Here is a 23,165-nt window from a genome sequence, read left to right as displayed (position 1 = left end):
AAGTTCAAGAACGAACAGTATCCCCCGCTCTTTATACTCCTCTACTTTTAATAGTATCCTTCTGCTCATTGTCTCTCACACCAAGATTATTTTTTTAAGGGCCAGTGTTAGCTTTTCTAGAGCAAAGTAAAGCAAAATAGTAGAAAGTACTACTTTCTAGAGTGTCTAAAACCAAGTCACTAAAATGAGCAATATACTTTGGAGTTTACAGTTTAAATATCTGAATTTTGAGGTGCAATATGCATTTAATACAGTAATACAGAACATTCTGTAGAACTAATATATTTTCATTAAAAAGATGAACACCTTCAATTATGAATATTCGTTTGTAGATCTGAGTACATGTTGTCATTGTGTTTCTTAGGCATCGAGTAGTTTTTCCTTTAAATCTTTAATTTACGACCTTTTCTCTTTCTTTCTAGGCTTGAACATGACAGGCATATTTGGGAGTCCAAGGCCCAGACAGAGATCCAGCTTCAACAGAAGGTCTGTGATACACTACGGGAGGAAAACAAAGAACTTTTGTCCCAGCTAGAAGAGACTCGACTTCTATACCACAATTCTCAGAACGAATTAGCTAAATTAGAATCAGAACTTAAGATTCTCAGAGACCAGTGGACTGATTTAAGTAATTCTTTAGAAAAATATAAGGAAAATAAAGAAAATTTGGAAGGGATCATAAAGAAGCAAGAGGCCGATATCCAAAATTGTACATTCAGTTATGAACAGGTAGAGACTGATCTTCAGGCCTCCAGGCAACTGACCAGTAGGCTGCAGGAAGAAATAAACATGAAAGAGCAGAAGATTATAAGCCTGCTTTCTGCCAAGGAACAGGCAATCCAAGAAGCTGTTACTGAACTGCATCAGCAGCATGATAAAGAAATTAAAGAATTGGAAAACCTGCTTACCCAGGAAGAAGAGGAGAATATTGTCTTAGAAGAGGAGAACAAAAAAGCTGTTCGCAAAACCAGTCAGCTCATTGAAACACTGAAATCTATCAAAAAGGAAAATACGCAGCAGAAGGCTCAGTTGAATTCCTTCGTTAAATCCATGTCTTCTCTCCAGGATGACCGAGACCGCATAGTATGCGACTACCAAAAGCTGGAAGAGCGACATCTCTCTGTAATCTTAGAAAAAGACCAACTCATCCAAGAGGCTGCTGCTGAGAATAATAAGCTTAAGGAAGAAATTCGATTCTTGAGAAGTCATATGGATGATCTTAATTCTGAGAATGCCAAGTTAGATGCAGAACTGATCCAATATAGAGAAGATCTGAACCAAGTGATATCAAGAAAGGACTGCCAGCAAAAACAACTCATTGAAGCTCAAGTTCAGCAGAATAAGGAGCTGAAAAGTGAATATGCTAAATTAGAAGAAAAGCTGAAGGAGTCTGAGAAAGCAAAGGAGGAACTACAGAGGTCCTCTGTTGCCCTACAGGAGGAGAAACAAGGTTTATCTAAAGAGATTGAGAGCTTGAAAGTTTCTATATCCCAACTAAAGAGAGAGTTGACAGCCTTGCAGGAAGAAGGCACTTTAGGACTATTCCAGGCCCAATTAAAAGTAAAAGAAGAAGAGGCGCAGAGGTTAAGTACTACCCTTTCCTCTTCTCAAAAGAGAATTACAGAACTGGAAGAGGAATTGGCTCATGTTCAGATGGAAGCTGCCAAGAAGGTAGGTGAAATTGAAGATAAAATGAAGAAAAAATTAAAGCATCTTCATCATGATGCAGGGATAATGCGAAATGAAACGGAAACAGCAGAAGAGAGGGTGGCAGAGCTAGCAAGAGACCTGGTGGAAATGGAACAGAAATTACTCATGGTCACCAAAGAAAATAAAGATCTCACAGCACAAATCCAGTCTTTTGGAAGGTCTATGAGTTCCCTACAAAATAGTAGAGACCATGCCAATGAGGAGCTGGATGAACTAAAAAGGAAATATGATGCCAGTCTGAAGGAACTGGCACAGCTGAAAGACCAACGGGGACTCTTAAACAGAGAGAGAGATGTTCTTGTTTCTAAAGCTGCCTTTCCAGTCAATTCCACTGAGGATAACAGCTTGCCTCACCTTGAGGAACTTAACCAACAGCTTCTATCCAAAGATGAGCAACTGCTTCACTTGTCCTCACAGCTAGAAGTTTCTTACAACCAAGTGCAGTCCTATTCCAAGGCTGTGGTCAGTCTACAGAATGAGAGAGATCACCTTTTGAATGAACTGGAGAAATTCCGCAAGACAGAGGAAGGGAAGCAGAGGTCTGCAGCCCAGCCTGCAACCAGCCCAGCTGAAGTACAGAGTTTAAAAAAAGCTATGTCATCACTCCAAAATGACAGAGATCGACTAGTGAGTGTGTAATTTTCTCTTTCTGATCTTTAAGAGTTTTTGAATCTTTCTCTAAATTTTAATTTCTAAAGGAAAAAAACCATTATTTTACATATTATGTGGGCACTGAGGGGCATCTATATCCCACAGGTTCTGTTTGGTCTTAGAGAAACACAGAAACATTATTTAAATTACTTTAAATCTGTCATTACCATTTTTAAAACATTACAAATTTCCTTTGGATAAAACTCTCCATGGGTTATAAAATGACTAAGAAATGGAGAGCTATTTTATATCTTTTATACACACAACACACGTGTAAATGTATCCAGAATTTGTCATAGTATGTTTAAATGACTAGTAAAGTTTTATTTGTAAACTGAGCTATTTACTCACTTTCCTTTCATACCTAACTTTTTTCAATCTGAGAGAAAGATAAGGAGTATCTCTAATGCTAAATTCTGCTGCTAATAGTAAGAACCAGTAGATAATTCAGGTCTTTTATTCTGAAAAATTCCAGGCCATCAAGATTCAGAGGCAAAGCTGGAACTGTATGAGCCAAGCCAGGTTGTCAGGGGCTTCTCCTTAGTGACATTGCTATCTTCACTTTCTTGACAGTCTCATAACTCTCTCAAGCTCATGTACTTAGGCCAAATAGGAAATAAAAGCTTCAAAAAGGCTAGATTTTTCCATTTTAAAAGTAACCCATGCCCAGAATCTGAAAATTCTAGTTTTTAAGATTAGCTCTAGTGAAAGATCATTTCTCCTAACTGTAAAGTCCGATGCAAACTTTTCTTTTTCTTTGTATGTACTGTGTTCATTCATTCACGTTACACTTAATATCCAATATTTATAGACAGTCTTTTGCCTTTTGTACTCTGAACAAAGCCACCCCTCCCCTTCATCGATGACTGACATCAACACAATTTATGTATATTTGTTTATATTTTTAAACTAGTTCAGCTGACTTTGTCCTAGGAGCTTTACCTTTTGTCATTGCTTTTAGAATGCAGATGCAAAAGGTTTTTTTTCAGGACAGTATATACTTCAAAGCTGTAATTTATAGCACCTAGGTGTTGATTATCTTCTAAGTCAAAATATTTTTCCTGGAAGCTGTCTGGATAGATTCTGAATTAACTGTTTTATTCAGTGAATTGCTTTACTATTCTTATCTATTATAAACACTAGGGACTAAACTTTATATCTCTCAACCCTAGTTCCTCATTTTTATCTTCTGGATACTTATAAGCCGAGCCGGCTTTTTAAAAAATTTCCATGTTTCTATAACTCATGATAATATTCTTCTGTTCCCTAAGGCTCATAACTGTTTATGATTTTATTTCATTTAATCATCAAGGTCTATAATTTCTTTATTGATATGACTCTAATATTTCTTTTTCTTTTCCACCATCAACATGTTAGGATAAGTCCTTACTTAACACCTTACCCTTAAACTGTTGTAATATTACTGCTCTCAGTTTGTCACTTCTCCAGGACATTGTATAGGGTGTCCAAAAATATGTATACACTGTTTTTTCTGATAGCTCAATTGATGTTTCTTTCTTTTCAGATTTAACCCATTGGAATGAATAATTATTCCAAGTGTGTATACATTTTTTTGGAATACCCTATATATATCACTGCTGAATAAATCTTTCTGCAATGCTGCTGTTACTGCACTACTTAGAAACCTTTACAAGTTGTGCTATCTCTAGATGATTCAAATCTCTTAGTGTGGCGTTTAAGACCCTGTAATTTGTCCTTACCTTTCTTTTCAGTCTTTCCTTTTACTGCTTCTTTACTTATACTCTTCATTCCAGCCAAACTGATCTACTCATTATGCAGTAATCATATCTAGTACTTCCTACTTACCCATATTACCATTCTTTCAACTATATATCCTCTCAGTTTTCTTTAAAAGTCGCCCCAGACCTCAAATCCTCTTTAGTTACATTTACAGATCACTTAATTGTCTATTACCTTCTGTTTGTATTTCCCTACTGCGTTTCATTTGTCCCATAATGCCTTGATTGTGTGTGTGCATTTCTATGTGTGTTTAATTTCTACACACTTATTTTTTATTTCCCTGATTAGATTGCAAGCTCCTGTTGTAAGTCATGTCTTATACTTGTATGTATTTCCCATGGTCTTTTGCATAGGGGTAGTTAATTAATTATATGATAGATAACCAGCAATTGGTAGTCATTCCCTGTATTTGTGGTTGTTCCTATAAACACTGTTTTCTCCATTTTGTAAAACTATCATGTTAGGGGAGTTATGGGAACTTTTGAGACAGGCTTTTACATCTGCCATGAAAGAGTCATAAAGCTGCCCTCCTGGTGTGTCTCAGCAGTTGAGCATCTACCTATGATCTAGGAGATTGAGGTTTGATTCCCAGTCAGGGCACATGCCTGGGTTGTGGGCTCGATCCCCGGTGGGGGACATGTAGGAGGCAGCTGACTCTTTCATTGATGTTTCTCTCTCTCTCTCTCTCCTTTCCTCTCTCTTAAATCAATAAAGATATATTTAAAAAGAAAGAAAAAAAGAATCATAAAGCCTAGGCAGGGTTATAAATCACATGAAGGCCTGACCAATAATACTATGTACATGGTTCACTGACTTGATGAGGACCCTTGCATACCTTCTGAATCTATTGTTATCTGTCCATCAACTCCTCTCCACATATACGTTCTGTCTGTTTCATGGGCATCGATGTTTCTAGTTTCTCAATTATTTGCTCTTATATGAACCAGTTGTCCTGTACTCCTAGTTTTCATCCTTGAATATCACCTTTAACCTTTCTCCTTTATTAGATCTTCTGTTTCTTGCATTTCTCTCTTGTCTTGGTTTTGTGCCATCATTTTGATGGAATAAATCATTCAGTATTTCCCTAAGAAAAGGTATGTCAGAGGTAAATTTATTGAAAATGCCTTTTGATATCTCATTTATTGTTTGGCTGGGTATAGAACTATAGGCTGAAAATAATTTCCCTTCAAAATTGTGAAGACATTGGCCTTTTGCTTACATTGTAGTTCAGAAGTCTAAAGCTATTGATTCCTGATCCTTTGCATGTGAGCTGTTTCTACACCACCCCGTCACACACACACACACACACACACACACACACACACCACCACCCCCCCACCCCACCCCCATCTCTCATATCTCTCTCCGGAAATATATAGAATCATTTAATCTGTGTTCTGAAATTTCATGGTAATGTACTTTGGTTTCAGTCTGTTTTAATTCATCATTCTCTCTAGTCAAATTTATACTTATCAAATTTGGGAAATCTTTTGATTTATGTCTTACCATTCCCCCAACCAATCATTTTTCTTGGTTGGCTTTTTTTCTCCCTGAAAATCCAATCATTTAGATGTAGGACCTTCTGAATTAGGTCTGTACTTTTCTTACCTTTTCTATTCTTTTTGCCATATTTTGGGAAGATTTTCTCACCATCATCTTTTGAATGCTATAAAGAGGTTTTCATTTTTGCTATCATGTTTCTAATTTCTAAGGATTTCTTTTTTTCCCCTGTCTCATGGATATATGTTCATATCTCTCCAAGAATAGTGGTAGTATTTTTATTCTTTGAAGTTTTCTCATACTGAGTTTTTCTTTATAGTTTTTTATTTCTGCTCTAATGTTTCTAATTTCCTATATTCTCTCTTAAATCTTTGAGTATATTACATTTTTCCCCTGATAATCTCCTTCAAATACTCTTCTAGTTTCTTTTCATCTCTGTCTTAATATTAGCCATTCTTCAGGTGAGGGTTAAACCTTGGTTTAGTCTTTATGTCTAAGGATAGGGTCTCAAAAGCTTATGAATGGGGCTTACCAACTCTAGGTTTCATTGCAGGGTGATCAATGCTGAGGCTTTTGTGGGTAGTCCCCATGTTGCTGTCTTTAGTTTTTCTTGGGCCAATCACATTTTCTAGAGAAGACTTCTCATTGCCTTCATAGAAGGTAAAGGCCTATATGCCAGCGCTCTCCAAGCTGAGTAGGGGAAAGGCTTGAAGCATTCAGAAAAAATACATTCGCCCTGGCCAGTGTGGCTCAGTTGGTTGGGCACCGTCCCATGCACCGAGAAGTAGCCAGTTCAGTTCCTGGTTAGGGCACATGCCCAGGTTGCATGCAGGAAGCAGCCGATCAGTGTTTTACTTTCAAATCAATGTTTCTCTCCCTCTCCCTCCCTCTCTAAAAAATAAATTAAAAAATATTTCAAAAAAAGAAAAAATGCATTCACTTAATCACCCTTGCTTTAAAGCTGTATACCCTTACCTTCAGCTGTGCTGGTATTTCATAGTCCAAGACATTTCTTTTACCTTCTCCAGAGAATAAAACTCTAGTTGTCTGTCAGGGAAACAAAAAGTATAGAGCTGAGAAGGGGATCTAGGGATGCAGTCGTTTCTTAAGCAGCTTTCATCTAATCCTCCTTATTTCAGCCACCTCCTCCCTATGCCCATCACCATCTTTTCCAGAGGTACCTGGTGCTGTTAATTCCTGAGCCTTTTGAAGATTCTGCAGAGTAAGTTCTACTGGTTCTTGGCTTTCCCTACTGCCAGCTTAAGATTTGGCTTTTCCAGATCTGTTAAGTCATTTACCACTATGCATCTGCTTTTCAGCTTCCAAAATTAATTTTGTTGCTGCTGACCTCTTTCTTGTTCTTTCTGTTCTTGTGTTTTATGCTTTAAAAAATAATGCCTTTATTGTAGCTTTAGTGATGTTTCTGGAGTGGCTGAAACAGATGGGTGTTTAAGGCCCCCTCTTTGCCCAGATGTCCTGACACTTTTTCTTACTACCAAGCCTTTAATGAATATTTGGAGATAAAGAGTTTGAAAATATACCTGTAATGTAGATAGGCAGTTTTGCTAATTAAAGTCAAGTCCATCATCATTGTATCAACATCATCATCATCATCTTCACTAACCCTGTGTGTGTAACATTAATATTTTTATTTCTTATAATCTTATGAGAGGTACTCTAATTATATTCATTTTATAGGTGAGGGAAATTAAGGCTTAGAGGGTATGAGGAAGTTTAAGAGCCTAACGAGGGCACATGAATAAATAAAAACCCAGTCTGTCTTTACACTTTTTATTCTAGGGAGTTGTCACTCACAAAGAAGTTATTGATCCCTTATGTCTAATCCTATGTCTGAATTGTAGACTGAATCAATTTAGGACCTTGGGAACAAGGGAAAAGGGTAGAAGTTGCCAGAGTGGTCAGACCCTGCAGCCTTGATGGCAGCTCCGTGGGGTGATTTCCACAATCCTGGCCTCATGTATTTCACTGTTTTAGGGATTCATGCTGCAGTGATATGTCCTTGGACTGTTAGGTGCTGGTAGTCTGTTGTGTCTGACTGAATTAGTGGGGAGCTAATGATGACTTATAGCTAGTTGAATGAGATGTGATGAATCACCCTTTTACTTTCCCTGTGGTTAAAGCTGAAGGAATTGAAGAATCTGCAGCAGCAATACTTACAGATTAACCAGGAGATCACTGAGTTACGTCCACTGAAGGTTCAACTTCAGGAGTATCAAGATCAGACAAAAACATTTCAGATTATGCAAGAAGAGCTCAGGCAGGAAAACCTCTCCTGGCAGCATGAGCTACATCAGCTCAGGTATGATAATCTCTGCTTTTTTACCCTTTTCCTTTAGTTTTCTTAACTTTTTATTATGAAATAGTTATAGATGTATATAGGAAGTTGCAAAAATAGTGTAGAAAGCGCTCGTGTACCCTTCTCCTGATGTCCTCTAATGGGCACTTCTTACTTAACTCTAATGCAGTATCAAAACCAGGAGATCAACAATGGTATGATTCAAAGACCTTATTCATATTCACCAATGTTACATTTGTTTGAGTATGTGTGTGTATAGTTCTGTGCAGTTTTACAATATGTGTAGATTCATGTAACTACCACCACAACCCAGATATACAACTGTTCCATCAACACAAGTATGTCCCCGATGCCACTAGTTCATAGTCATAATCCTCTCCCTCCCTTCTTCCCACCCTCGCATCCCTAATCTCTGACCACCACTAATCTGTTCTGCATCTCTATAATTTTGTCATTTTGAGAATGTTTTATAAATGGAATCATACCTTTTGAAATTAGCTTTTTTCATGCATCATAATGCCCCTGAACTTCCATCAACTTTGTTGTGTGTATTAATAGTTTATATTTTTTACTGACAAATTGTATTCCATGGTATGAATGTATTGCTTTTAACCATTTACCTGTTGAAGGACATGAGTATTGTTACTAATTTTTAGCTGTTGTAAACAAAGCTGCTATGAACATTTGTGTATAGGTTTTTATGTGGATAATAAGTTTTCATTTCTCTGAGATAATTGTCCAGGAGTGCAAATGCTAGGTGGTATGGTAAGTGTAGTATTAAGTTTTTTTAAAAGCTGCAGAACTATATTTCAGAATGACTATACCATGTTATATTCTTACCAACAATATATGAGAGAGCCAGCTTCAATATCAAATGCTGCATTATTGTCAGCATTTGATATTAATACATAGGTAATGTGGTTTTAATTTGCATAATGGCTAATAATATTGAACATCTTTTTATGTGCTTATTTGACAGGCATTTGTCCTTTTTTAAAAATTATTATTTTTAAATACGTTTTTATTGATTTCAGAGAGGAAGGGAGAGAGGGGGAGAGAGAGAGAAACATCAATGATGAGACAGTCCTTGATCGGCTGCCTCCTGCACGCCCCCTACTGGGGATCGAGCCCGCAACCCGGGCATGTGCCCTGACCGGGAATCCAACCCACAGCCTTTTGGTGTATGGAACAGTGTTCCGACCAACTGAGCCACACTGGCTAGGGCTCAACAACGTCTTTTTAATTTTGATGAATACAATTTGATTATTTTTCTCTTTATTCAGATTCAGTAATTTCTGTTCTATCTTAAGTTCACTGACAAGTTTCATCCATCACCTCCATTCTGCTATTGAGCCCATTGAGTTGCTTTTTATTTTGCATATGGTATTTTTCAGTTCTAAAGTTTCCATTCAGTTCTTCTTTATATGTGCTATTTCTTTGTGGAGGCTTTCTCTATTTTTGTTACCAGTGTGTTAGTAATTGCTTGTTGAAATATTTCTATAATGACTGCTTTAAAATCCTTGTCATGTAATTCCAACATCTGTGTCATCCCATTGTTGTTATCTGATGATTTTCTTTTGTCATTCAAGTTGGGATTTTCCTCGTTCTTAGAATGTGACACCCTTACTGCTTATTATAATGAGTTCAGTTGTATCCTGAACATTTTGGAAATTATAAGACTCGAAGTCTTACTTAAATCTTTTACTTTAGTGGACATCCACTGATCCCACACCAGCAGGGGAAGGGGAACACTACCACTTTACTGCCAGTAGGCTCCACACTTAGCCTCCATTGATAGCCCTAGAGAGAAGGAGTGCCCTGATATTGCCACAAAGAGGTGGAAGTCCCATCTCCCCATTTGCACTCCACTGATAGCACAACTAGTGGGAGAGGGTTGCCTCATCACTGTTAGGTTAGAGTATAGGCATCCAGACTCCATACAAGGCCTCCATTGATATCACTGTGGGGTGTAGAAGACAGTGGTAAACGTCCAGGCTCCCAACTCAGTCTCTACTGACACTGACATTGCAGAAGTGGGGTTGGGGAGGGGCACCTTGTTACCCGAAGTCCAAACTTTCCTCTTGGCCTCTCCTGATGCTGCCTCTGCAGTGACAGGGAGGGGTGCTTTATTACTTTGTCTTTGATGGAGATGGCTGCCTAGGTCTCATTTGTTTACTCCACTGACACCATAGTAGGGGTGAGGTTGGTCAGAGAGACGCACCTCTTTACCTCTGGGTGGTGGTGACAGTCTAGGGTACGCACTTGGCCTCTTCTGATACCATCTAGCAGGGACGGTGAGGTGCATCTAGTTACCTGTAGGTAAGGATGTAACTCTAGCCTGTCCACTAGGATTCTTTTAATGTGAATGGGAAGGTACTCTAGGTTTTCCATGGTGTTCACCTGGAGTAGAGTGGTTATTGTCATTATTTCTGTCTTGCTCGGCTGCTTCTTCCTGGTGCATTGGCAAGAGAGCAGACTTTTCTTGGCATTCATTGTTTCCAGGATGCAGGATCCTCCACCATCCAGTTTAGGTTATATTATTGATGAGTAATATTCCAGGGTGTGTGTGTGTGTGTGTGTGTGTGTGTGTGTGTGTGTGTGTACACTACATCATCTTTACCCACTCATCTATTGGTGGACACCTAGGTTGCTTCCATATCTTGGCTATTGTAAATAATGCTTCAGTTAACGTAAGAGTGTGTATATCTTTTTGAATTAGTGTTTTCATTTTCTGTGGATAAATACCCAGAAGTGGAATTGCTGGGTTGTAGGGTAGATAAATCTCTTTAGTTTTTTGAGGAATCGTCACACTGTTTTCCATAGTGTCTGCACCAACTGGCAGCCCCACCAGCAGTGCACAAGGGTTCCCTTTTCCTCATCCTCAACAATACATGTTCATTGTTGATTTTTTGATAAAAGTCATTTTTAGGTGAGGTGATAGCTCATTGTGATTTTGATTTGCATTTTCCTGATTCTTAGTGATGTTGAAATTCTTGTTTTAGATTTGCTCCATCATCATGCTGCACGGTTCTGTTTATGATATAAATTTTGCTCTGATTATATATTTACTACATCTCCACAGCCCATGATACTATTTTGAATATGGAATTACTCATCTTTGTCTCTCAAGTATATTTTTGCCTGTGATTATTCCATGTTTTTCTAGGATGGAAAAAAGTTCCTGGGAAATTCACGAGAGGAGAATGAAGGAGCAGTACCTTATGGCTATTTCAGATAAAGATCAGCAGATCAGTCATCTGCAGAATCTTATGAGGGAATTGAGATCTTCCTCCCAGACTGAGGCCCTCAAAGTACAGTACCAAAGACAGGTGAGTAATTTCAATGCCAATTGCTACTCAGAGGTGACCATTACCCAGGAAGCATCAGTTTCCTGTGAGCTAAGTGTCCATCGGTCACTATTAGGCAAGCCATCTCATGACTTCCTGTGAGGTGGACAGGGTTTCTGGAAGGAAGGAATTAAGCATGGACAAGCTTCATCAGTGTTTATATCCTGGCAGGCATCCCCAGAGACGTCAGCTTCTCTAGATGGCTCACAAAACCTAGCTTATGAGACAGAACTTCTTAGGACTCAGCTCAATGACAGCTTAAAGGAAATTCACCAAAAGGAATTAAGAATTCAGCAACTGAACAGCAAGGTAAGTCTTTCCTGCTAGCCTGGAATTCAGTTTCTTGTTTCCACAGCTGGGAGCAAGAAGGTAAGTAGAAGCTGCCTAAACCTAGCCTCCACCTGTAGCCTATCCTAGGGTACAGAAGTTTTAACTTTCTCAGCCTGGGTTGCTCGCCCCAAACACTGGACACAGGGTTATTTTCTTTTCCTCACCTTTGGAGAGTCCTTGGGATTGATTTGGAGAAATCCATTCAGTAAGAGTAAAAAAGCCAACTCCTTTAGGAAGCCTTCTTCCCCAGCATCTCTCCCTATCTCTGTCACTTGTTAGTAATATTGAGGTCACTCCCCACAAGTCCTCCAACAAGTTCCCCTGTACTTCCCACCAGTGTGCAATAGGGAAGAGTCTCAGGAAGGAGGAGGGAGACTTTTCAGATGTGATTAGATAGTGGTAGTAGAGGTGAGAGGTCTGTTTTCTGTTCCATTCCATTTGTGTGCCTCCTCATTGTGTATCTGATATTCTGGTACTAAAGAAGCCAGCTTGCTTTTTTCCCAAACCCCAGCCTTGCCACTCCAGACATGACAGGGAAGCATGCTGGAGTAGATGGGACCTGTTGTGCCTTCTCACATCTCTCTCTTCACTCCTCATCCATTCTCTGGCTTCTCTCCCTCCTTCACTGACCTCCCCGCCCCCACCCTCATTATACTCTTGTTGCTCTCTGACTATTCAGATATTCTCTGGTGGTACCTCCCCTAGTTCTGCCTTCTTCAGAGGAAACCAGCTGGGTAGTTTTTATGATACAATTAGAGGGAATTTAAGAGATCATTTAGACTCTGGAGTCTGAAGATTGCCTTTGAGGAGGGCTGTGAATATCCAAAAATTGTATGTATGGTGTGTATGTTTCTCATGATAAGAAGTCATCAGTTCACCAAGGGATCTGTGATCCAAAAATGATAAAAATCAGTGGGCTGTTTCACAGATAAGGAAACTAAGCCCTAGAGGTATTAAGTAACTTGCCTACAGTATTAGGAGGAAGTTGGTCTGAGATAAATATGATGATGTACGTGGAAGATCAAGGTGCCTGGCTTATGTAGAAGGTACTTTTTAAATGTTGTAAAATTCAGTTAATTGACATGGAAACATCAGAGACTGATAATACTATTAACTTTGGCTAGAAATATACATTTTAAAAATATTCTTGCTAATCCCAATGAATTGGTAAAATTGCAGACTCTTTGTTGGGGAAATTGTCCTGGAGTTTTTAGAGGGGCTTCAAAGAAGCTCCTACCAGTTCCCCTAGCAGCTAGTCAGTTGTTTCTAGAAAGTCCTGCCCTTCATAGCTCTGTAACATTTTTTTCTCCCATAAATTAGATCCCACCTCAACCCTGTTATATTTGCTCTCCTGAACATTAGACTGTGACTCTGGGCATTTGTCTTTCTAGAACAGTATTTTAAACTGCAACTAAGTGCTATTAGTAGATAATGAAGTCATCTTATGGATAGCAAAAATTTTAACGTAAATGTTTTATTGAAGTAAAACATACAGAAAAGCACTGAAATCGTAAACGGTATGGCCTATTTCCATAAAGTGAAGACACCTGTGTAATCAGCACTCAGCTCAAGAGTTAGGACATACCAAGTCCCAGAAGTCCCTATGACCTCTTCAGTTCTCTGCCATCCCCTTAGAACTACCTGTAAGTGGAATTATATCTTCTCTTTTGCGTTGCTTCATTTATTTTGTGAGGTTCGTCCATACTGTTGTGTCTAGTATGATTTTTGGATTCTCATGTTGTATAGTATTGCATTGTAGACATAGACCATAATTATCCTATTCTACTGAAGGGTTTTTTGGGTTTTTCCATTTTAGGGCTATTATAAACAGTGTAAGTAGTATTTTTTTATAAAAAAAAAAATAAGAGAGATTGAAAATGTATATGTATTATGTAATAAAGGATATATCTTGTTTTCAGAAACTTTAGTTTCAGTTATTTATGGACTGGTTTCTGGGTCGTAGTCAAAGTTATGTTTTCTTTAACAGCTTTATTGAGGTATATTTCACATATCACTTAAATCAGAGTATGAGAAACATTGCTTTAGGTAACTTTCATTCTGGGTGAGAAAGAGTTCTTCCTTTAGAACTCAACTATAACAAAGGTATCTCCATCCCTAGCATTATTCATTCATTCATTTATTCATCAAGCAAATAACTATTATTTGCCTTCTGTGAGCCTGGCTGTATGCTAGATATTGAGGATACATATAACCCCTCATGGAGCTTACATTCCAGGGAGCTGAGACCCTCACTCTAACTGGGCCCTAGATAACTGGAAGAATTGTTTCTTGGGCCCTAGATTGGGATTGTAGTAGATGGGCTGTCAGCATAGAATGGCTCCACTCCGAGGCACTGCCCAAATTCTTGTGTGCATGCTCAGATTTTATCTGTATTTGTACAGATGTATGGTTGAATGTTTGTATGTAATGCAGACTTGAAGACATGAGAGGAATGATTATTGGTGTAATGTAGTCTGGATGTTCCCTCCTATTCTAGATGGTATCCTCCATTTTTATAAGTATAGACATGATGAAATACAATAGCTTATGAGCTAGAGCAGAAATCAGCAAACTTTTCCTTGCAAGCCCAGATAGTAAATATTCTAGGCACCGTAAATAGTTTCCCACTTCTTCCCCCAGCTCGTTTTCCTTTCTTGCTCAAAAAATTCTGAGTTTTCTCACTTTGATGGAACACATAGTGCTATTGTTGCCATTATTGAAATAAAGGCCTTGCATAAAACAATTAAATCCTTAAAACTCAGGACAACTAGCCTGAGTACTCTTTATAGTGAAACAGCCCTGTGAGATGGTGCTTATCTTGTTCTCTCTTTCAGTTTTCTCAACTACTTGAAGAGAAAAACACCCTTTCAATTCAGCTGTGCGATACTAGTCAGAGTCTTCGCGAGAACCAGCAGCACTACAGTGACCTTTTTAATCACTGTGCGGTCTTGGAGAAGCAGGTTCAAGAGCTGCAGGCGGTGAGTAAGGAGAAGCTGAGAGGCTGGGAAGAGTGGTATGAAACTGAGTGCAAGTGAGAGAGTAAAATGAGCAGCATGGACGAGGCCGATGTGTTCAGGCTGAAGGTTAATTAGGTGTGATGGGAGAAAGTGAGAAAAAGAAGGGAGTTAGTGGAAATGGGAATAAGGCCTGGGAAAAATTAAAGAAGGGATTAGATGGAAAAAGATCAGTGAGGTGGTGGAAGAGAAATCAAAAAGTGAGTGGAAAACAGTGATGATTGAGGCTTTCGGAATTCTGAAACTAGGAAGGTTTTGATTTTGCTTCAAGAAATAAGAAAACTGTAGGGAGATTTGTACCTGAGGAACAGAGTAGGCAGAGCTATTGGCAGCAGTGGAAAGGAGTGCACTGTTGAAGTTGGATGAGACTGAGAATTGTTATGGAGATAAATAGGGTATGGAAGGGGGAGAATGGGTTTGGGAGGGATTGTTGAGCAAGGGAAAGATCAAAATAGCTTCTCAAAAATCTATGAGCCTCCACTGGAAGAAAGCAGATTTCAATGGTAAACCTTTAAAGATTTAAGAGGAGAGATTCAAGAATGAGAATCTGGAATAAAATTGAGAGTTTTATGTAGGAGATTAATCTAGTAAAGCTGAAGAGTCTCTCCTCTTAGTCTGTACTTGAAGAGAAATATAAGCAGAGGTATTCCTCTCCAAGATTTCTTATTCTCTTTGATGTTATGTGAGCTCCTTTTGCCCAAGTAGTTTCTTAAGCACTTTTATCACTCAGTTGCTATGCTTCTTCTAGGGGCCACCAAGTATGGATGTTGCTCCAGGAGCTCCCCAGGAAAAGAATGGGGCTCACAGGAAGAGTGATCCTGAAGAACTGAGGCAGCCGCAGCTGAGGTAGGGAAGCAGCTCTCCACCCTGGAGCATGCATTACATATACAGAAATCGAACGGCCATCTAGATTGAATTGGAGTCCATTGTATGGATCTGATATATCGTCTTATCTTTGGCCTCGCAGAATTGGTGTGAGGGATTAAATAGTAACAATTCTAACAAATTAAGTATGAAAAGTTTGTAAAGCAAAAATAGCACCAATGCACGCACACACCACTAATCCAGTGGCTTTCAGATGAAAGATATTCAGCCAGTCCCTAAAATCTCTTAAGATATTTTCTGCACCTTTATTTAATCACTCTACAGCTTTGCTTTCAATGTATCCATTGTGTTTGTGCAAGCTTCTGTGAGTTTTTCTGCTTTATAACCTTATGGAGACTTGGAATCAGCAACTGTGTTCTGCATCTCATGATGCTGTTTGTTTTCCTTTTGTCCTGAAGTTTTTCGGAAGCCCAGAAGCAGCTGAGCAACACTAAACAGGAGATGACCGAATTGAGGAAGCTGCTGGAAGAAGAGCGAGACCAAAGAGTGGCTGCTGAGACTGCCCTCTCCATGGCCGAGGAGCAGATCAGGAGGTAAAGGGCTCGGGGATACCTGGGTTCAGCTCTGGTCCTTTCTGATCCCACTCGTGTACATTTCAGCGGCCACACTTGGGAATAATTAGTGTCTAATTCTCATCTTGAGATGGGTGCTGCAGTGACTTTAGGGTCATTGTAGTCACTCGAGAAGATTGTACTTTTGGAATCTAGGAGGCCTGCACTTTCCAAAGCAGTTGTTCTTAGAGAATAATAATAATAATATCATCTACCATTTATTGACAGCTTATTTCATGTGGGGTGAAATAAGGTATCTTTTATGTCCCAACAATAACTATATGAGAGAGTTAGGATTCTTTAGAGAGCCAATTAAATGGCAACCCCATTCCCTATCTGAGATCTGAATCAGTTGAATTTTTTTAATAGATTAAAACATATGGGAGATTAAGAGACCACTTTATAAAGCTGAAATAAAAGAATCTAGCTTTTATTTGCTAGCAAATGCACTTCCTAACCCTGAACTTCCCCTCCCAGTCCCAGGCAGCCTTAGGCCAGAGTAGGCTTTCCTTGCGGAAGAAGAACCCACTCTTGTAAAATGAGAACATTACAGCAAATTGCGCTTCTTATTGGAAGTTTGCTCCAAGCGTGATTTAGAAGAACAGCTACATATCCCCAGTTCCTTATTCCCAGCTCACCAGTCAAGAAAATCACTATGCATGAGAGAATAGAGTGGCTACAGTTATTTTGCTGCTAGGGATTCCTTTCCATGGGGTGAAACATTAAAAGCAGGCACTTTTATTATATCTGGAGGGACTGGGGAAACCATCTACATATATTGCCTCTTCCCTCAGAGAGTGGCATTTGTGATATTAATGGCTTTCAAAGTTTAAGTGGCGAGGCGGCAGCCCTAGAGAGCAGGTCTTATTTGAGATACTTTTCTTTCCCATCCAGCATATTCACAGCTTCTCAATTTTCATCACTCATTTCAGCCTTGGTATGCAACCTTGAAGGTGGGCTCTTTGGGGATACCACCCAGCCTTACTGTCTCTGCTAAGCATTTTCAGGCCTGTGCACCCATGCTGCTTCTCTGCTACTTACTATGGACCTGCTTAGATCTGTGAAACCCAGCCCTTTGGGGGATATCTCTTCCTCGTGTATAATTAACCTGTCCCAAGCCAACTTGAAACCGCATAGCTCAGAGTGACTCGAGTCTGTAGACAAGCCACATTAATCCAAGCTTAGGCCCTCCGTAATTTCCTCTTTGGCCCTGATGCAGAGTGGAAATTGAGGTAGCCAATCAAGTACTGCCTACCTAAGCTTGGTACTGTCACTTTAATCTTAGAACTTCACAGGCATCTGTTGTGAATGCAGAACTGAATGGACTTACTGTTTGGCTCACCAGTTCCTTCCTCAGCCTCACCTACAGAAGTTGACATACTGATTTATGTAGTACCATAGACCATGCTATTCCAGATCAAGCCTGCCCCCAAAAAGTTTACCACTTGGGGGAACAGACATAGAAGGCTCTCAAGAGGAAGAAGGCAGTCCAGAGCAAGGCTATGCTTTCCCGTTTTTCTTTCCAGATTCACAAATCAGATTAAAGTATTCCTTCTCTCCTGGAGGAAAGTGTGTGGCCTGCAAAGAGAGGCCAGGAATAGTAGGCTAATGAGTTTCTCTGAGTCAGGTGTGGTGTAGTGGAAAAAAAGAACATGATGTTTAGAGATAAGCTTAGGTTTTGAATTCCAGCTCTACCTCTCACTGGCTGTGCCACCATGGGCAAGTAATTAATTCCCTCTTCAAGCCTTATTTTGAAGAGAGTAACACCAACCTCAAAACCTGAAGATTAAATGCATGTAAAGCACCCAGCCCAGCATGTGGTAGGTAGAATGCAGTCAGTTCCTGGTAGTTATCATCACCTTTTACTGCTGCTGAAAGAAGCCTGTCTGCCTGCACATCCTTGTGTGGGGCCAGGGTGTAAGAGCAGCCTTTGCTGCAGGTCCCTTGTGCTACATCACGTGGCAAGATGACCAGGATGACTTCTCCTGGTCGCTTCACATGCTATGAACCAACGCCATACCTTTTCCCATCACAGGTTGGAGCACAGCGAATGGGACTCTGCCCGGACTCCTATCCTTGGCTCCTGTGGCACTCAGGAGCAGGCACTCTTCCTAGACCTCACAGGCAGCAGCTGTCGAAGGGTAAGCAGGGAAGAAGGGTAAAGAGAGGGCTGTCCTATCCTGCAGGTGGGCTGTGCTGAGAAGGGAGGGTTCAGGCGCTGAGCAGCTGCTGGGGCTAGGACTGGAAGGGTATGGAGGGTTGGAGGACACTGGTGGAACTGGCCCATTTGTTGATTTTGAGGGGACCTTCTCTCAGGATATCTCTTTTCAGTGGGGTTGGGAAGGAAAGGGTAAAACTCTCTCTGACTTTCCTGTTTTTCTTTCAGTCACGGAGTGGAGCTGGATGGAAGCGGGTACTGCGTTCCCTCTTCCATTCCCGGACCCGAGTGCCTCTGCTAGCAGCCATCTACTTTTTGATGGTTCATGTCCTACTCATTCTGTGTTTCACGGGTCATCTATAAACTTAGTTCTCACCTTTTGGAACATGCCCCTTAGAACTTGGAATTCCCTCACCTCTAACATCAAAACCATCAATTCCAGTGGAACAGTCTTCCCAATTACAGGTCCTCTCTCCAAGTCTCCACGGAAAGTGCCTGCAAAAACAGAAGTGGATGGAGCACAGGTTAGAGCTGCGAGGACCATCGAGTCTTCTTTCTACTACTGCCAGGGCCTGAACATTTTTGCATAATCTGAGGAGGCCCCACATTTGGTTGTTGGGCTCAAGATTTGTTCAGATTTTGTCAGGCCCTGACCTCTTGTGAAAGGTGCTGAGGAATTTTTTTCAGCGAGGAGGGTGGCTCCAATAAACCTAATAATCTTAAGTTCAGTATCATTTTGGCTGATACTTTATTTGCTTCATTTACCTTATTTTCTCCTGCTTCAGGGGGAAGTGGACCCGCCATGCCAAAGTTCTGGGGAACATTATCACATAGGATATCTGACTAGGTCTCCTGGGTAGGAGCTGAAGAGTTTTATCTGTTGGATCACAGGGAAGGAGTCCTTCCCTGGCTGTTCAGAGGTCATTGGAGTAAGATTTGTGGTCCTAAAGTGTAAGGACGGGATCCCATTGCTGATGCCCTTGATCACATGTATACTAAGATGCTGAGTGGCCCGTGCCTTTCCTCTCACTGAAAGGCAGGAAGAACTGACTATAGACAGCGAGGTTCAGGTTCTTGGCATTCTTATTATCTAGATATGCCTTGAATGTGGCCCTACAACAGTACACCAGGAGCTAGTCCTAGGTGAGGTGCTGGTGCCCAACCAGGGAGATCTGGCTGGTCTGGGGACCACTCGTAGCCTCTTGAAGTACTAAGCTATTTTGCTGTTGGTAACAGTTATCCCACTTTTTCAACTATGGTAACAGAGAGCTGAGGAAAATGGAGGAGGATATGGAGCAGACAATGTTTAAGTCTAGGCCCGAGAATGGCAGCAGGATGGAATTCCGTTTGTGCCTCTCCTCCCCCCAGCCTCTGCCTGCTGATTATTTTCTCATCATGCACATGGTGTCTTCCTGGCCTGCTCTCACCACCCGGAGAAAACTGGTGAACTCACTGATCTGCTCTAATCATTTGTTCTATGGGGACCAAATCTTGGTCACCCCAACCCAGGAACTTTCCTGAATCACTGTAAAATAATAAAATTATTTTCAGAATGAAAAACTAGTGTGTGCATGTGTGTATGTTACATGGGTGCTTGCATACATGTATTTGCATGCTGAGGGGAAGAGGATAGGGGGTGTAGGAGTGGGGCTGGCAGGAACGGATACAGGAGTAGAAAGCTCTACATAATCAGGCTTCCTTCTCACTGACCAACATCAGTAATGGCTGCCTGTGTCCTTCCAGCTGAGCCGCTAGACCCCAGCTTGGATAATGAAGTAGAGTGAGCAACTTTCATCCAAATACTGAGCCAAACAAGCTGGGCCTGAGATTCATGCAGGCTGATACCTGGGCCTGGGAGAACTCTTATCTGGTACACATCGAGAGCATGAGGCCCCTAGGGGTCCCTCTGGGTGGGAGTGGGGGAAGGCATTTTTTTGTTTTCATGTTAAGTTGCCACTTGAGAAAAGCTAACTCACTTTCTCAAGGTACAATAATTGAACCAAGTCTGTCTTCAAAGCCCATGCCATTCTATGTGCACAGCTCACTGCCTCTCATTGAGAATGAACTTGGGACATTTGCTAAGGAGAGATGAGGTTTCTTGGTGTCATCTCTAATTAAATTTATAATTTCTCTAAACTACCTGGATGGTATATCACAACATCTGATCAGATCATTTCTGTTTTCAACACTGAATTAGGATTCAAAATTACCTAAGAGATTTTTTTCCCCCCTTCTACATACTTTTCCTTAAAATAATTTTGGTGCTGCCCCAATAAATAGATCATGAAGTAGGAGAGATCAATAAATGAAACTCCCCCTGGCATAGAATCTTTAGATTTGAAGAGACTGAGGTCTTCTTCCTAATGCAGAAATCCCCTCCTCTCTGTCTTAAGACTAGTTCATCCATTCTCTGCTTGAATTCAGTGGGGAGCTCACAGCTGAGCAAATCAGGTCACAACTCTGCCTCAATCAAGATTAGGAGAGGCTAGGTCAGATATAATGACAAATACCCCTAATTTTCAGTAGTTAAAACAACAAAGGATTATTTTCTAGTCAAAGACTCCAAGTCCCTCACAATAGATTGGGTGTTGTCATTCTCAATTGGGGACCCTCTCCCCAAATGAGAATGGACCTGTTAGGTAAGATATTAGACATGAGTGGTTGGGGTGGGGCCTGCCCTGGGGTCCTGAAGAGGGGTCAGACCAACAATGCCTTCAGACTGTCTCTATAGGCTGCTCAGCAACCGGCAGACCAGAGGACAGGTTCAAAACCAGTCAGTTCTTGGTGAGAGCTCAAAGGAAAACAACATGACTTCAATGAGACCTTGCTAGGGCCCTGGCCTAATTATAATGAAATTTGCATTTTGGTTTTGACCCCACCCCATCCCCTGTGGGTTTTTCAGTATGCATTATGGATAAGGGCATGTGCAGAAGAAATATATAACCCTCTTCTGTCTATCCCTGAATGCAAATGAAAATCTCCACCCAGAAAATCCCTCATTTAAACCATATAACCCAGGAGTTCGGGGCCATTGTCTCGACTGGCCCACTTGTCGCCTGGAGTGTATCTTCAATAAATCCCACTTTGCTTTACTTTCATATTCGTTGACTTTAAAATCTTTGCATTGACTAGTAGAACTGAGGTCCCAGGTGGTAATCTCAAATCGGTAACAAACCCACTCTTGAGAATTTGCAGGTGGTAGGCAATGAACAAAAGGATTGCAAAGGTTGTTCTGGTCTAAAGTCTACCAGAAAATGATGTATTTCATTACATTTCACTGGCCAAAATAAGTCACCTGAACAAGTCTGACTTCAAGAAGAAAGGGCGGGGCAGCAAATCTAGATTAACAGCAGTACAGAATGCCACAGACCTCCCATCATCTGGAACCACCTGGTTCTTTCAGACTTCTTCCTACTATATGGAACCAAATCTTCCTATCAGTTAGTTCAGATGTCCTCTAAACAATCTGAATTTTTCTCCCTCCATGCCTTACCTTTCCCCTGTGACTTATTCCCTTCAATCATTCAATTGATCAGTATTTATTTGAACACCTACTATATGCAAACCCAGTTTTAAGTGCTGTGGGTAATGTAAAAGTGAGTTTCTGTTTAAATTTTACCCTGCAAGATCCACATAAAAATCATTTTCCCTGCCCTATCTGGTTTGGCTCAGCGGTCAGAGCGTCAGCCTATAGATTAAAGGGTCCTGGGTTCGATTACAGCCAAGGGCACGTACCTTGGTTGCAAGCCCGATCCCCAACTCTGGTCAGAGTGAGTGTGGGAGGCAACCAATCGATGTGTCTCTCTCACATCGATGTTACTCTCTCCCTCTCTCCCTTCACTTTCTCTGAAAAGCAATGGAAAAATATCCTCAGGTAAGGATTAAAAAAAAATTAAAAACTAAAAAAAAACCTTTTCTCCATTCAGCCTGTCCTGATTACTTCAGCCAATACCAAACTGTCTGTATCCCTTTACTACATGCAACTACCCACCTATTTCAGACACAAATGCTGTTCTACAGCATTCTCTTATGTGTTTTCTGGTTGAATGTTTTCCTTCGCTGACCAGATACAAACTCTGAGAATAAGAGCTTTTTTTTTTTAACTTCCCCATGACCTTTGAAGCCTTGCCAGAGACTAGACATAGAAGCAGTTAGTACTTTTTTGTTTAAGTGCCTAAGCAGAAGTAACTGACTCAAACTTCAGGAAGTAGCTGCGAGGACACAGTGGCAGGAAATGACAGAAAACCTGAATACGGAACTGAAGCAGCAGCTCTTCTTGCTCAGTGTTGGCAACAGCCAGAGAAGGAGCCAAGTGTGGACGCGAGGAGCTGGGCCCGAGAGCAGACGCTCGCACTGTGGAAGGTGGGTACTCGGAGCAGTGGGAAAGGAGGGGAGCACAGGGCAAGAGCTGAGGTTAGAGGAGCCCACCTGACTCTTAGTCCTATTGAGAGATGAATGAAGTCACTGCTAGTGAGCCTGTAACCTTTTATGGCCAGGAGGCCTGAGTGGAAGTGGTTGTGGATAATGAGCATCAGGGGAAGGAAACAGAAGTGGCCCCTGGAGTCCAGGGGACATGATTCAGCAGCCATCAATGCAGGACCCCTGGTTTCTGTGGACAGTCTACAGCCCTCTCGTAAGGCCAGTTGCTCCAAGGCACTGAGTTGGGAGGAAACCACAGGAGGTGAAGACAAAGTCTCTGCTCTTGGACAGCATACAATTGAGCAGGGAGCTACAATCCACATAAAAGACACTGTAACAGATCAGGAAGTGGCTGCTCACCTACGCGAGTGCTGAGAGCCCAGCGCTGATGGAGGCCAAATGGCACGGCGGTGCGACTAGGGCTAGTTTCTGTGACTGTATGACCCCAGAATCCCGGAATGTCAGAAGTGGAGGGGACTATAGATGAGCTGGGTTAACCTCTTTGTTTTTCCATTGGGGAAA

The 23,165-nt window shown here is 40.9% G+C and overlaps 1 protein-coding gene across 5 annotated transcripts in view; it reads left to right on the top strand.

Moving 5' to 3' along the window:
• Window positions 1-19,784, top strand: part of GOLGB1 (golgin B1) — a 60,362-nt gene extending 40,578 nt beyond the window's left edge. For all 5 annotated transcript variants that reach the window (XM_016199917.2, XM_016199919.2, XM_016199918.2 and 2 more), the window contains 9 exons: window positions 423-2,337; window positions 7,764-7,942; window positions 11,106-11,268; window positions 11,458-11,595; window positions 14,451-14,594; window positions 15,379-15,476; window positions 15,914-16,048; window positions 18,102-18,207; window positions 18,453-19,784. In XM_016199917.2, the coding sequence (XP_016055403.2) occupies window positions 423-2,337; window positions 7,764-7,942; window positions 11,106-11,268; window positions 11,458-11,595; window positions 14,451-14,594; window positions 15,379-15,476; window positions 15,914-16,048; window positions 18,102-18,207; window positions 18,453-18,587 (3,013 nt within the window). In that variant the 3' untranslated portion in view covers window positions 18,588-19,784. The remainder of the gene's footprint in view (window positions 1-422; window positions 2,338-7,763; window positions 7,943-11,105; window positions 11,269-11,457; window positions 11,596-14,450; window positions 14,595-15,378; window positions 15,477-15,913; window positions 16,049-18,101; window positions 18,208-18,452) is intronic.
• The last annotated feature ends 3,381 nt before the right edge of the window (window positions 19,785-23,165 follow it).

This window comes from Miniopterus natalensis, chromosome 6 (assembly GCF_054644295.1).
Source record: "Miniopterus natalensis isolate mMinNat1 chromosome 6, mMinNat1.hap1, whole genome shotgun sequence".
Taxonomy (NCBI): Eukaryota; Metazoa; Chordata; class Mammalia; order Chiroptera; family Miniopteridae; genus Miniopterus; species Miniopterus natalensis.
The sequence above is the reverse complement of the archived record's forward strand: the minus strand, read 5'-3'. Positions and strand labels throughout refer to the sequence as shown.